This window comes from Penicillium chrysogenum, assembly GCF_028827035.1.
Source record: "Penicillium chrysogenum strain IBT 35668 chromosome Unknown utg000004l_segment0_segment0, whole genome shotgun sequence".
NCBI classification, from domain to species: domain Eukaryota; kingdom Fungi; phylum Ascomycota; class Eurotiomycetes; order Eurotiales; family Aspergillaceae; genus Penicillium; species Penicillium chrysogenum.
Genome location: NW_026622752.1, coordinates 5,687,508 through 5,701,806, shown reverse-complemented (window position 1 = coordinate 5,701,806; position 14,299 = coordinate 5,687,508). Strand labels below are relative to the sequence as shown.

The 14,299-nt window shown below is 47.8% G+C and overlaps 5 protein-coding genes across 5 annotated transcripts; 3 read left to right on the top strand and 2 right to left on the bottom strand.

Annotated features, from left to right (window-relative positions):
• Nucleotides 1–610: 610 nt before the first annotated feature.
• Nucleotides 611–2,581, bottom strand: N7489_008107 (uncharacterized protein; the record flags this gene model as incomplete). Its single annotated transcript, XM_056713857.1, has 3 exons — nt 611–1,028; nt 1,117–1,345; nt 1,408–2,581. The coding sequence occupies 3 exons, from the start codon at nt 2,579–2,581 to the stop codon at nt 611–613; spliced, it is 1,821 nt and encodes a 606-aa protein (XP_056567572.1).
• Nucleotides 2,582–3,192: 611 nt separating this feature from the next.
• On the top strand, nt 3,193–5,783 carry N7489_008106 (uncharacterized protein; the record flags this gene model as incomplete). The annotated part of the gene is made up of 5 exons (XM_056713856.1): nt 3,193–3,259; nt 3,343–3,456; nt 3,728–4,177; nt 4,236–5,075; nt 5,128–5,783. The coding sequence occupies 5 exons, from the start codon at nt 3,193–3,195 to the stop codon at nt 5,781–5,783; spliced, it is 2,127 nt and encodes a 708-aa protein (XP_056567571.1).
• A 1,066-nt stretch (nt 5,784–6,849) lies between these two features.
• On the bottom strand, nt 6,850–11,582 carry N7489_008105 (uncharacterized protein; the record flags this gene model as incomplete). The annotated part of the gene is made up of 3 exons (XM_056713855.1): nt 6,850–8,916; nt 8,979–10,940; nt 11,001–11,582. 3 exons carry the CDS (start codon nt 11,580–11,582, stop codon nt 6,850–6,852), a joined length of 4,611 nt encoding a protein of 1,536 aa, XP_056567570.1.
• A 1,514-nt stretch (nt 11,583–13,096) lies between these two features.
• N7489_008104 (uncharacterized protein) lies at nt 13,097–13,435 on the top strand (the record flags this gene model as incomplete). Its single annotated transcript, XM_056713854.1, is given in 2 exon segments — nt 13,097–13,215; nt 13,231–13,435. The coding sequence occupies 2 exon segments, from the start codon at nt 13,097–13,099 to the stop codon at nt 13,433–13,435; spliced, it is 324 nt and encodes a 107-aa protein (XP_056567569.1).
• Nucleotides 13,436–13,642: 207 nt separating this feature from the next.
• Nucleotides 13,643–13,948, top strand: N7489_008103 (uncharacterized protein; the record flags this gene model as incomplete). Its single annotated transcript, XM_056713853.1, has 1 exon — nt 13,643–13,948. One exon carries the CDS (start codon nt 13,643–13,645, stop codon nt 13,946–13,948), a length of 306 nt encoding a protein of 101 aa, XP_056567568.1.
• Between the last annotated feature and the right edge of the window lie 351 nt (nt 13,949–14,299).

The following is a 14,299-nucleotide window of genomic DNA, read 5'->3' as shown; positions in this document are numbered from 1 at the left end:
TTGGTGATCCTTTTATCCGTAGATTCGCCTGGCATAAAACTGAAAGTCCTTGGCGGAGGGGGAGGCGGATATAATTCCCACGCTAACTTAGGCCGCTAGGCGGAGAGCCAAAGGGATTAGCATAACCCGCGAATAAGTTAGAAAATCCTAACCCCGTAATGCACCGCATATTTTAGGGGTCTATACGTAAGGAGTCTTATAAGGTAGTGTGTCTCCGTAGTGCTCGTCTTATATTCGCCGTGGAGGATTTCAGCCTCTATGACCAGTTAAGTTAATAATATAGAGTTTAAAGGTAGTAGATTGAGATGTATTTGTTACATATCCTATATAACTACTCCGTACCCCGTAGGCCCCCTAACCTCCACTAAATAACTAGGGCGTGCTGCTTTAGTATTGCCTAACACTAGTTATCCTAGGCACTCCTCTAGTCCAACTACGGCGGCCAGCAAGAATAGCTGTATGTCAAGTAAGGTTTACTTCTTTAAATTCAATCCCCGATTTTGGCAACTTACAACGAATTCGCAAGGAAAAACAAAACAGACAAATCACACCATAAATGGCAACAGCTTAAACTAAATACAAGGAATTGAGAAGAAACGTCTTTCGGCGTCTAGAATGGTTGGAAATCTAGCGAGGGGACTTTTTGAGGAGCCCAGGGAACATCGAAAATCGACGGTGGAATGATTGGCTTCTCACGCTCCTTCTTTTCCGTCATATCGGTGATCATCCAAGGATCTGGCTTTTCGAAGACGACATAGTGGTTCTCAATAGTCGTCGACAAGGTCCGCAGCCAGTCAGTGATATGACCTAGGAGATCATACTGAGTTCGAGATCGCTCAGCGAAATCACTATACCACTCTTCTCTTGCCCCTTCCATCTCGCAACGAAATACTGAGACAAACTCTTTCGTTCCGACATCCTTGTCTTTATGCGCGGGATGTTGATCCGGAGCCCAAGCACCGCAATTTGTAATGAAAGCGGACCATGGAGAAGTTTGGCCGCCTTGAATGACTTGCTGGATTAAAGTCCTATCATGTCGACAGCGTTAGTAAACTAGTATCATAAAGAGGCTGGGTAAAACAGAGTTAATAAGTGTCATTGAAAGTATGCACTTACTGCCTATAATTGTTCATAGCACATTCAAATGAACGTCGGTCATTTATATTCTCGGAGACATGGAAATTGGTTATGTCCGCGTTAGAAATACTGTCTAGGTTCCGCGGGCCTGCAGTTCTTCTGTAGGATAGTTCTTGGATAGAACTTCCGCATCCAACGGAGAACTCATAGATATATTCTTGCAGTCGAGCTTCGCATTCTTGCCTAGGTAATTTGGTATTCCTAAGTTCTTTGAAGGAGAGTCAGCTCCGCTAATAATTCATTTTTGCCTATTAGGTGAGGCAGACATACCAAGGAAAAGTAGGAATTTGTCGCTGTCCCCTTCATTCTCATTTTCTTTACCCCAAGCGAGTGGGGGGCAGTCCCCTAGTTTCCATAGTTTCAGACGAAGTGATTCAAGTTGACTTTGTACCTCTGTGTTTCCACGCTGAGCCCGGAAAGAAATCATTTGAATGATATCCACCTCTGAGCTGTTGATTTGACGGGGTAGATGATGCTGGGAGATATGTGCCATCATGTACCATGCACCGGCAGGCCCAGCAGCTATGCGTTCCCGTGGCTTTCTTCGCGCCTGAGACATACTTTCCCCATGGTATTTGTCTTTACCAGATTCATTTTGGTCTTCATTGGCGCTATATATTGGCGTTACATCTTCATGGAAAGCATGATGCGTGATTTGACACTGCGTAGATTCTGGCAGAGGATCATCCGATACGTGATTTAGCTGCCCTGTGCAAGCCGAAACCACATGCATCGCATCTTCGATCAGCTCTGCTATATGTTGTGTGAGATTTTGACTGTCTCCCCCTCGAAGCTGCAGATGACCCTCAAATTGTGGAGTCGAATTCCAAAACAGCAGGCCAATGAAAATCTGGTCCTCCGATTCTGTATCTCTTTGTAGCCATTCCCCACAGGCGTGAGCTAATTCGGAGTTAGGAACAATCCCATCGGCATGCTTAGGAAATACGTTTTCCCATTTAGTTTTGAAGCCAGCTTTCTTCTCTAACTGAGAAGCAGATAGAGCTTCCGGAAACTGAAAGGAGACCAGCTCGAGATGACATGAGTCAGGGATGTCGAGGGGCACATCAAGTTGAACACAACGGTTGGAGGCTTGGGAGATATATCCCAGCATCATGCTAAAGCCAAGAGAAGATTGGAATAGTCCCCAACCAAGCACATTTTTCCACTGGATCAGTAAGATAATCTGCTGGCAAGGAGAGACATCGTTCACTGATGACCAATAGAGGCTTTGAAAACCAGGGATAGTCGAAACAAAGCGTAAAGACTTTTGCCAGAGTATTGATGCGCGCTGTGATGCATCGGAGACGTCGACCTCGGAATTGAAAGTAAATTGAAGAATCCCAAGGACCGGGCCATCGGAAAGTTGGTCGAGTTTGTCTGAACAGCACGGCAGGCCGTCAAAACGAGGTATGACTTGCACGTACTCGCCATGGATCCCAATCATTTTGGGCCTGTGAGTCTTGTGATAAACAGGAAGCCCGGAAGTTTCCAGCCGTAGGTGTCTCTCGGAATCTGTGAAGTTAGTGGTGACTCGGGCCGTAGTTTACTCTGGCTAGCTAAAATGAAAATTTCGTATGCGGATTCGACACAAAACGAGATTTGACCCTAGTAACAAGAATCCACTTCGGCAAGTTAATGAGGTGGAGTTTAGAGCCAGCAGATTGAAATATATTCAACATGTCACATATTGACATATCCTGTATGCTCCGGACTCCGTAGGCCCCCCTAATCTCCACCCAACAGGGTGTGCTGCCTTGGTGTTGCCTGACGCTAAGCCAGGCAGCAGCCTCATTGGTGCCTGATCCCTCAGGCCACAGTGCTTGACTGAGATTCAACCCCAGCTCGTATTTCGGTTTAAAAGGCAACTTGTCTCTTCTGTTCTACTTTCATTTCATCGCATCTGGATTCTTATTTTTTGTTGTCCTCCCACCTGGGTAGCTCTTTCCCTTTTACCTTCCTCAACCTACTCGAGTCCCTCCTCAATCTCTCTACAATCCTATTTTCTTCTTTCACCGCACTCTTGATACCCAGTCATTCTTGCAATTGAGCGACATAATGCCGGTTCCGAGTTTTAAAAAGCTTGTCATCGCCGTGGGTGGGACTTTTCCTAATCTCAGACAAGGTATGAGCCCCCTATTCGCCAGGCGATCTCTATTTACCTTAGCCCTACCTCAATTTGTATGCTGATCACACTATTGCTCCTAGCGGACTTAAAAGCGCTGATTGAGAAGAATGGTGCGACATTTACCACCGCCATCACGGAAGAGTGTACCCATCTGGTGACCACTGAAAAGGATGTGGAGAAGCAGACTATGAAATGTGAGTGCGCTACCACAGAAGACCTCGGAAGTTTGGAACCCTTGCGCACTTCTTAGCGGTCAATACCGCCATATCAATACTCTAAACGGTGGTGGCCAGCTTTGGGGTGCTAATGGCCATGGCCATATTTGAGACGCTTGGTTTGGCCCCCAGAACGCCACTTTCAAACATGGCAGGTCTACACGGTGTCCGATGGCAAGCAGTGAGCACTGTTCCAAACTTTCGAGCTTCCACCCTACGACGTCGGGACCTTTATTGATCAACTGGGCAGGCAAACAAGCTTCACAGCTCACCAATTGTCACATCGTTCCACTTTCCTGGCTTGTTGAATCAGACGAGGCGGAGAAACCGCTACCGGAGACCAAGTATTCCTTTGGCCCGGCCAACCAGTCGTCACAGGCAGACGATGACACACAGAAGACGACCGTGGATGGTAGCGCAGCACTTCCTGCGGATAACAAGCGTACCACCAGGAACCGAGGTGCGGCGGCTTCTGGTGAAAATAAAGACGCAAAAGCGACAGGCGACACCTTGAAGAACGGTGCAGACGGCAAAGCTAAACCCTCCGAGGATAAGAAGTCTGCAACCAAGAAAAGAGGGGCGGATGAAGAGCCTGTTAAAAACGGTTCCAACAAAAAGGCGAAGGACATTCAGAAGGCAACTACCAAGGCAATCAATGTTCCAATTGACGAGGGCTTCGAGGAACTAGGTAGACTCAAGGGTAAGTCTGCGATACCAGTATTCATGTGTGAAAGATGAACTGACACGCTTTGCCACAGACCCCAAGGTATACATTGACGACGCAGGCCTCATCTGGGATGCCACTCTAAGCCAGACTGTGGCATCCCACAATGCCAACAAATTCTATCGTGTCCAGTTGCTGGTAGGTGCAAACTCAAAGTACTATGCCTGGACGCGCTGGGGGCGAGTTGGGGAGCATGGGCAGTCAGCCTGTCTCGGGGACGGCGGCTTGGCAGACGCGATGCGGCAGTATGAGAAGAAGTTCAAAGACAAGTCAGGGCTCAAGTGGGAGAATCGGCTCGATACACCTAGGAACGGAAAGTACACGTTCCTTGAGCGCAACTATGAAGAAGACGACGAAGAGGAGGATCCTGCGAAAAAGGAGAAAACTATCAAGGAAGAAGAGGGCAAGCCCGCGGCACAGAGTGCCTTGTCTAAAGGGCTTCAAGACCTGATGTCCTTCATCTTCAACCGGCAGGATGTCCTCGACACATTGGCCGCAATGTCCTACGACGCCCACAAACTGCCACTGGGAAAGCTGAGCGATAGGACTTTGAAAAGCGGATTTTCGGTTCTGAAAGAAATATCGGAGCTGATGACTACACCAAGCGTGGCACAAGCAAGATATGGCCAACCATATGGTGATGCCATAGAGACACTGAGCAACCGATACTTCACCTTGATTCCCCACGTCTTTGGCCGTAATAGGCCCCCAACATTGAACACAAATGCGCAGATCAAGAAGGAAGTCGATTTGCTGGAGGCACTGACGGACATGGACGTTGCGAACGAAATCATGGTATCGTCCAAGGAAGACGATGACATCCACCCGCTGGATCGCCAGTTCCAGAGTCTGGGTATGGAGGAAATGACTGAACGTGAGTATAAGTCCACAACCCCGGAGTATTTTCACCAACTGACATCTCCTAGTGGACCACAAATCAACTGAGTTCCTCGAACTTGAGAACTACCTCCAGAACTCACGCGGGGAGACACATAGCATGAACTACAAGGTGATTAACATCTTCCGCATTGAGCGCCAAGGTGAAAACGACCGCTTCAACTCCTCCCCCTATGCCAAAATTCAGAACAGCGACCGACGCCTCCTCTGGCACGGATCTCGCAGCACAAACTTCGGTGGTATCCTCAGCCAAGGTCTTCGCATCGCACCGCCCGAAGCCCCCGTCAACGGATACATGTTTGGCAAGGGCGTGTATCTAGCAGATACATCGAGCAAATCCGCAAACTACTGTTGCCCTTACAACAGCCGAGGGATGGGGTTGCTTCTTCTTTGCGATACCGAGCTGGGTGCGCCTATGTTGGAGCTTGACAGGAGCAACTACAACGCCGGCGAGGAAGCGCACAAGGCTGGCAAGATTGCGACGCTGGGCCGGGGTAGGAATATTCCTGGTGGGTGGAAGAATGCTGGGTGTTTGAACCCGGTTTTGGAGGGTGTGACGATGCCCGATGTGGCTATTGGCAGTTCCAAGGATGTCCAAGATCGTGGTCTGTACTACAACGAGTACATTGTGTATGATGTTGCCCAGATCCGACAGCGCTATTTGTTCCAGGTTAAGATGAACTGAATCGTTTGCTTTTGCTTGTTATTGGAGTATTGGGTTGGTGATGGGGGAGTTATGGCTCGTTTTCTGTGTTGCACTTTAGCTGAGATACCTCGCATTAATCAAAAAGTGGGACTTGCTAGCATCCCAATTTATCAGAGTGACTTCGCTTCTATTGTACTGTGTGATATCCTGGCGTTCACGCAAGACCAAAGTCCATCCATTTTCAGCTCTGGATATGCGTCTCCATCTCCCACTTTGCCTGTCACTCTCATCTGCCTTTCCGGCAATAAGATCCATGGGTATATATGTCGTGGAAATTGAAAGTGAAGGCCTGGAAACAAGGGGAATTGGTTGGTAGTTCAATGACACAAACGGCTAATTGGGTTTATCGAGGAGAGATATATTAATCTGGCTACATGGCGGATACATGCAGTTGAAGGGATGAACTCGAAATCGGCTAGCTGGAGTAGAGAAAGAAGTAGAAAAAAAAACTAGTGGGTAAATAACTAGACCGGCCTTTATAAGTCCTGGGCTATATGAGAATCTTCACTCACTGTCTTCTCTACCTTCCAATTTCTTTCGCCCTAGGGATTTCATATTCCAGTTACTCTTTCCATATATTGCGAGCAATCAGGAAAATATGATAACTCACCGTTACAAACCGAGTCCCTATATTCCAGTATATCTTTTGGATATGTCTGGGCGAAGGTCTTGAATCTTTCCTCTAGCCATTCTGCACTCGTATCATCTGCATTCATGACCGAAGACTTTCTGTCAACGTCGAACTAGTGATAAGAATGATTGCTATAGTCGATAGAACAAATAGGTTACACCGGGGTTGAGGGGCAACGCGAGTCTCTGACCGTTATGTGACAGGTTGCATTATCTGGTGAGCTTCCAAGGCCGCCAGGGTGCTAACTAGGTGGTTGAGTACAAAAGCTTCATGCCCCTGCAGGTTTGGCGCATATCCATTACCTTGCGCCGAGTTAACCTTCCTGATGACAAGTATTTAGAAAGTGATGCATTTCGTGGAATCACACTAGTGACAGTTTAATGGGATATTGGACAAGCGCAACAACCGGACATTTCAACAACTTTCAAATTCAACAAAGGTCAGCCCTTCGACGTTCCCAAGTACAAGCATGTTCTTCCGGGTAGCAAAAGAGCTCTTCGAATGCTCAGGTGGCAACTGGAGCAGCGGCTTGCTACCTCTCATCACCCACGATGATGACCCAAGGTTTTCCTTGATGTATACAACAGACTGCGACAGTTCCGGATCAGGGCATGTGGCCAGCCCGCCGGTGGTCAGGCGGTACGGTCCTTGGTTCGTGTCCAGATAGCGACCGTCATTTGAGAATGATAGATTCTGATTGACGACCTTGTATTCGTCGTATTCAATAAACTGTCGTGCATCACCAGTAGAAGCATCCCAGGTCTGTATCCCCGGAGCCGATGAAAAACTCGAGGCGATGGTTTTACCGTCTGGTGAAATTGCTATCGAGTCAAAGAATTCCGTGGTTTCCGTGACTGTCAGCTTCCACGCCCCAGTTGCAACGTCCCAGACCCGGAAACCCCGGTCAAGCTGCAGGTTGAAATATCTGGTTTTGCCATCACTCGAGTGGATAGTAGAGGCCATCAGAATGACCATACTATCATGGGAAAATGCTAAATTGTGAAAGTAAACGCCGGAATCCAGCGTTTGCTTGCAGGTCCCAGTGACAGCATCCCAAACAGTGACGGTTCGCGATTTAGGGTCCTCTGGATCTTCCGTGCTTACAGCGAGCATCTTGCCATCGGGCGAGAATTTCACAAAGTGCACCTTACCTCGGCCAGTGTCCACAGTCCGTATGGCAGCCCCTGTCGTAGGATCCCAGAGCCGAAACGTGCAATCCCACGAACCCGAGGCGAGGGTTTTGTTGTCTGCGGAGAATGCAACGGTGGCGATTCGATCACGATGACCCTCCAGCCTCCGCCTGCAAATCTTGTCAAAGGAGTCCCAGATCTCCACTGTCTTACCAACTAATCCTACGGCAAGGCTTTTCCCATCTGATGAAAACGCCATGCTAGACACTGATTCATCGAGGCCTCCTGGAGATTGTCTCCAATTCCCAGTGGTATCCCAGAGACGCACCATGCCATCAACGGTGCCTGAAGCAAGAATATTTTGGGAGACTGACGAAGCACAGATCTTGTTGCCATGCTTTAGCGTAAGCTTGCAGGTACCGGTCGCAACGTCTATGAATTGCAATTCCACATTATTCGTCACCGTTGCGATGGTCTCCCCATCAACCAAGAAGGATCCAGCGACACAAGGTATGTCCCCTCCCAAGGTCCGTATCGTGTCACCGGTTGCAGTGTTCAGGATGTGGATAGATCCATCGGCCAAACTTGCCGCGAGGATATTACCATCAGGTGAAAATGTGATATTTTTGGGGTAACCGGGCAAACGCATGGTCAGCTTGCAGGAAGAGGTTTCAAACTCCCAAAGCTTTACTGTCATATCATCTGAGGCTGAAGCTAGTATTTTGCGACATGGCGTGAAGGCGAGACACCGGACACACTCAGTGTGCCCATCAAGAGTCCGGATGCACGACATGGTAGCAATGTCCCACAGTTCCACCGTCCTTGTAGCCAAAACAAGAACTTTGCCATCCAGTGAGAATTGCATAGCGCTGACCACATAATGGACCTCGAAGGACTGGATGCCTTTCCCTGTAGCAACATCCCAAAGGTCCACTTGACGGCTGACGTATGAAGCAATTACTTGGCTATCCGGCGAAAAGGCCAACGGAGTCTCTCTAGCATGTTGTGTGATGAGTGTATGCCTGGTACCGGTAGTAACATTCCACAGCAGTACGCTTCCACGCCATTCCGACACTGAAGCCAGAAATCTACCATCGGGCGAGAAGAGGATTGAGCCCAGACTGTTGTCGGCAGTAAAGGTTTGCAGACAAGGATCCCAAGTACCTCTGCCACCTTGAACGGTTCTGATAAACGGTAGTCGCTCTTTCCAGTACCGGGATTTGACTTGGCTCTTGGATGGGCTGAAGGCAAGGGCAGATCCATATGTCTGTAACGGAACTTGTCTCATGACTTGCAAGTTTCTCAAAGCGAATCTCTCGGCATCCTTTAAGAAATTTATGAATTCGACTCTCTATTTTGGAGACAAACGGGAAATATTAATAATTGAATACAAGCGTAGGTGTTATAACATACCTTGCTGTTTATCAAAAGTCTTTTGATCGATGGTACTGCAGTTGGGAGCTTCTGGATCAAGCTCAGACTCTCCAACCAGTGCAAAAAATGCTCTTCCAGGAAGGAAAACACTCTTTCATCGTCGAAATTCTGACCACCACGATCCTCGCAAAGATGATCCACCCAAAACTCACAAGAATATCGAACGGAAGCCAAAGGGTCTTTCTCAGGCACAATGACATCCGTTGACTCCTTGTCGGGGGTTATGCTGTAAATGTTTCTCTTCAGTGCGTCGCTCATCGCCTGGATTGAGCGCTTGCCAATATCATCATGGTGACAATTTCCGTTTCCAGAGGAAGAAGATTTAAAGTAATCATCCAGATGTTCTCTGGCGGTGGCATGGATCATGTATACGCGATTGTCCTGCACGGTCAAAAAGGAACCACATTTGGGAACAATAAGTTGCGGTCGCACATTCGCTGGCAAACCAGAAGCGACATGAAGCTCTGCGTAGGATAGCGGACGATATGAGAAACAGGCAGCGGCCAAGACCGAGCGGCAAAATCGAGGGTCCCGTGAGGGTAGATTCTCAATACGAGTCATCAAGCGTTCGTACAGGCTTATCAGAGAAGAAGGACTGGCTTTGATACGATCGACAGCATCGTATTCCGCCACGTTATTGTCGATGATATCTTTAAACACAAGAGAGACCCACAGGAAGGTGTTCTGCGCACGTTGGCGAATCTCCTGCGACATTTCGTCCAAGACGTATTTTGAGTACTCGTAATTCCGCTCAAGATCAGAGAGCTTGTGTTTGATATATGCATTCACAGGCTCGGGCCGACTCTGGACATTCAGCTCGACGATTTCTCCCGATGCCTGTTTATTCTTCAGCTTGTTGTAGACATTGATTTCGGGTCGACTAGATAGAAGCCACTTGACCTTGTCCGTGATGCTGAGGGTATCCGAAACGAGCGAGAGGAGATGGGCGAGCCCGGGGTTTTCGGCTTTCCTCTCATCGCACTCATCGAGAGCATCAAGGGTCAGATATACCGGTGTAAGGTCTTTATCAGCTAGCATCTGCTTGAATATCTCAGCAAGGGGCCAGAAGACACCCGGACTATCGAAATAGCTTGCGCCGGCGTTTGTAAGGGTCTCCCGTATGTAGGAGAAAAGACGGGGTTGTTGAATAAGAAGCATCCAGATCAGGGATCGTAGGGCATCCGTTGGGCTGGTCATGTTGCTCCGGGACGCTTGGAAGAAGAAATATGCAAGCCCTGGTGGTGCCATGTTGAACGATTGTCGAGAGATCTCAGATATGATTCCGATAACTAGCATGGTCTTTCCAGTGCCAGCAGGCCCACTCAACCATAGCACCCGGCATGAGCCTGGGTCACTCCAATTGGTAAATCCACGGTATTCTGGAGTATCAACAATCCACTTATACGCTGCAGGCAGTAGCTTGTCATTCCTTCCTTGGATGTTGACCATCTCCGCCTGAGGGTCAACGATACGGATTTGTTGAAGATACTGAGAAGTAATGTGCTCCTGTTGGATCTGGTGGAAATCACTTAGGATCTTCTGGCACTCTTGAACCTGTCGGACGAGATGACCTAACGCCTCCTTCGAATATAGAGCGTAGTAGTGGCGTAAGTCATTCAGCACAGCTTTTTCAGCGCTCTCGATGCCTTGAATTTCGCCGTCCCAGTCATCTAAATTGATCGTAGACCGCAAAATTACTAAGCAGTGGTTCTTGTAGTAAGAGCACACGCTCTTCATCTGGTAGAGAAGAAGCGCCTTATACAGGGCAACAACTCTTCCCTCTAGCTCATTAACGACAGGTTGGTAGGATTGACCCTTTAGGTCGATATTCTCTTGACTGAGTAGATGGCTTGCCAGTGAACAATACCACTCCATTCTCGTTATGACAAATGCAATGCCATTCCTTTGAGACTCTAACTCCTGGGCGGGATTCAACAGAAACTGAAAGAAAATGTTAGTTGTCTTTACACCTGCCGAAATAATTTATTAGACTGGACCCACCTGCAATCCGATACAAACACCGGCCCATGGCAGTGCGACCTGCGGGTTGGCTTTGACTGCCACATCAATCACGCCCTTGAATCTATTGATGAGCTCCACAACACCGCCGACTACATTTGTGGCTTTTTGTACCCTTGCAATCCTGGCCTGGCCCGCTTTGATGGAATCCTTGAGTATCGCCTGTCTGCGGATTGGATCGTTCATATCGCGCATAATATCGTCACTGACAGCCTCGTTGAAGTCGCCATCTGGATCAATGGCCTTGGGTATTATCCTCATGTAATTCTCAACAATATCAGACGTCCCTTTGTCCTTCGCAAGCTCATCATATGCGCGGTTCCAGAGAATCTGAGAAATTGAAAGGTCTGGAGAACCTTTCTCTTCGGGCGTATTACTCGGCTTCTGGGCTCCAGTGCTAACATCGGTATCACTCGGAACGTTGGCGATGTTTTTCGGAGGCTCTTTCCTAGCAGCGGCAGCAGCGGCGGTGTTAGAGCCTTTTTTCCCTTCGTCGGTCTCCTGCTCGGCTTTCTGTTTCTTTCGTCGCCACCACTCGCGCAGGACGTGTTTCGAGAAACCCATGGTACGGCAGGTATACGCTTGCGCGAGCTCTCCGGTTAACAAAATGTCGATTGTTGACGCTGTTGGCATAAGAAAAGCACAGCTGGCACAGAATCACTAGCCCAATTAGGATAGTACCCCTTGGCGGTCAATTTTCAATACGAGTGTCATTTGCTATGCATCTCCTTACTAAAAAGGCCACAGCCCCCCTCCCCCCGGCCCATATTGTACCTCTACAATCGGCCCTATAATCGTCTTCCAGCCAGCCCCACCCGCGTTCTTGGGATAATAGAGATGAAACAATTCCCGAACTACTTGATCTACAGTTAGGCAATTTGCTAAGGTTAGCCGATTACGCTATATATACCAGTTTATATTGTAGTCCCATATAGTAAAACGTTCATGTTCGACTACCTTCCGTGATCCCACAACATGTATTAGCATACATGGTGGGGCACCTGCATATATGTATGCCACCGCAATAAGAATGTTCCAACTGACTTAGTTACTTACGGCCTTTCGGTCTAACAGGTAAATATCAGAGTAGTGGCTGGCCTATCTCACATTTTTATATCGCTTTAAACTACTCCGTACATTTTCGACTAATCTAAACCATATTTTCGATCGTATATACGTTGAATACAGATTCAGAGGTCTATACAGCTTGTATGGTTGAGAAATCCTTGTAAAGTAAGCACTACATTAAGCACCATGGAAAGTACTTATCGTTTGTATGCTATAAAAAGTAACGAATTAAAATTGTTTAATCTTGTCATACATGGAAGAGGCCCATATTTATGTGCCTCCTTTCGTATTCCTCCAATGTGGCTGGCTCATCCGAAAGGGATCAACAACAACCAACGAGAATCAACAAGAGACGAAAATGACTAAAAACAGATTATCGAATTGACACGTCGAGACGCCGATGCAGTGTGATAACCAGTTGTATACCTTGGACAACACTTATGTGATCAAACTGCATACAGCTGAAGACTAGCGCGTCAGCACTAGTCTTTGGCACGGGTCAAAGTTCGAGTTCTGCGTATAAGGCCAAACCGCGGGAACCTACAAATTTGTACATGGGCATAAGAACCATACTAAATTTTGAAGAGCAGTTGACAAAACTTGCGATTTAAAAACCGTGGTTTGTTATGATCTAGTGGTAAATACGCTGTGATTTGTTCTATATTATTTTCTAGTTGGTTCGGTCCCGCAGATCGTTTACTGGCGCCGAGCTTGAGGAGCCAACTCCACATTTCCAGGAGCATCGCTTCTAGGAGCTGCAGCTCCTCAGACAATTATTGACGCAGACTACTGGCTTATAGACGATGGCCTTTGCCGGAGTTGAGAATGTACTGAGGCCTGATGTTGCTGAGCTCAGCAACTTGTCACACGGGCCTAACCCCAGCCCCCTTCGTAAAACTAACGTACACCATGTCACTGTGTTAAAATACCTTTGCTTCAAAAGCAAGTCCTAGGCTAGGCTTATCATATAAGGTAGCATCGAGCTCCCCGATTGCACCAATGATTGGATTATGGGTGCCGTCATTCTTACGACCGGATTATACCTGGCCTCGACCTATACAGCCAGCAATATGCGAAACGACACCCGATCTGCCACCTATTCCAGGCAAAACAAGACGCAGACTCTACGGTATATTCCATGAAGTGTTGTATCGATTGTCAGGATGCTATTGTTCATGGTTCGATATACCATTCGACGCAAATATTGTACAATTGCCGTTCGGGTTAGTCTTAAAGTGGACAAGTCGAACAAGCATAGAAGAGGCCGCCGCGATGCAAATGGGGCGAGCTGCCGGAATGCCCGTTCCGAAGGTTTTATCTTGTGGGGAGCATCCTTATGCGCCCTTTAATCGCTTTTTTCGATATTGATGACGAGGTTGCCTGGCATCGCACTTGAGAACTCTGCCGATCCTTTACATGTTGAATTGGAAGACCCGTGGCTTCTCGAACTGAGAGAATGCATCACTTCTATGCGTAATTGGTCCTCGCCCTATACGCGAAATATTTGCTCGGTTATAGGCACTTCATTACGAAGCTCAAGAGTGCCTAATCACATAATGGGTCCGTTCAAGAACGAAGAAGAGCTCCACGATTATCTCTTAAGCCCAGCCTCTGGACACGGCTTTACTTCGACTGCAGAATACGTTCAGGCTTTAGCGCAAGCGAATGAACTCCGCAAATACTCTCACCGGATTACTTTCACCCATGGTGACTTCAAGGCTCACAATATTCTTATCGGAGATGACGGGCATCTATCGGGTTTCCTTGATTGGGAGTCTGCTGGCTGGTATCCTGAATACTGGGATTTCACGACAGCAATGAGATATGGAAAGAGCAGCTGGTGGTCTCAGGTGGTTTTGTGAATCGGGGGAGACAAGTACGACCGGGAGCTAGCTTGTGATATTGCGCTCAACTCATTGACGGTTGACTCGTACATAGCTTTCTGAGGGAAGGAATCAGCTGAGAAGTCAGACTTGGTTGGTATTTAGCCCCTCTGCTTCTAGAATAAGGAACTTCCCTTGTACTATGTTTAGTGCCTCAGTATGAAACCGACTTCACCAACTAATAATCCCTGACTGTGAGTATAATTTTGAAAACCACAGGAGTCCGGAGTAAAGAACATATACGAAGGAGCAATCCCTTCGGTTATTTTTGGCCTTTCATTTCATTGTTAGCATTCAGTCTATTTGGCCACTCCATAAATGCCGGGCGAG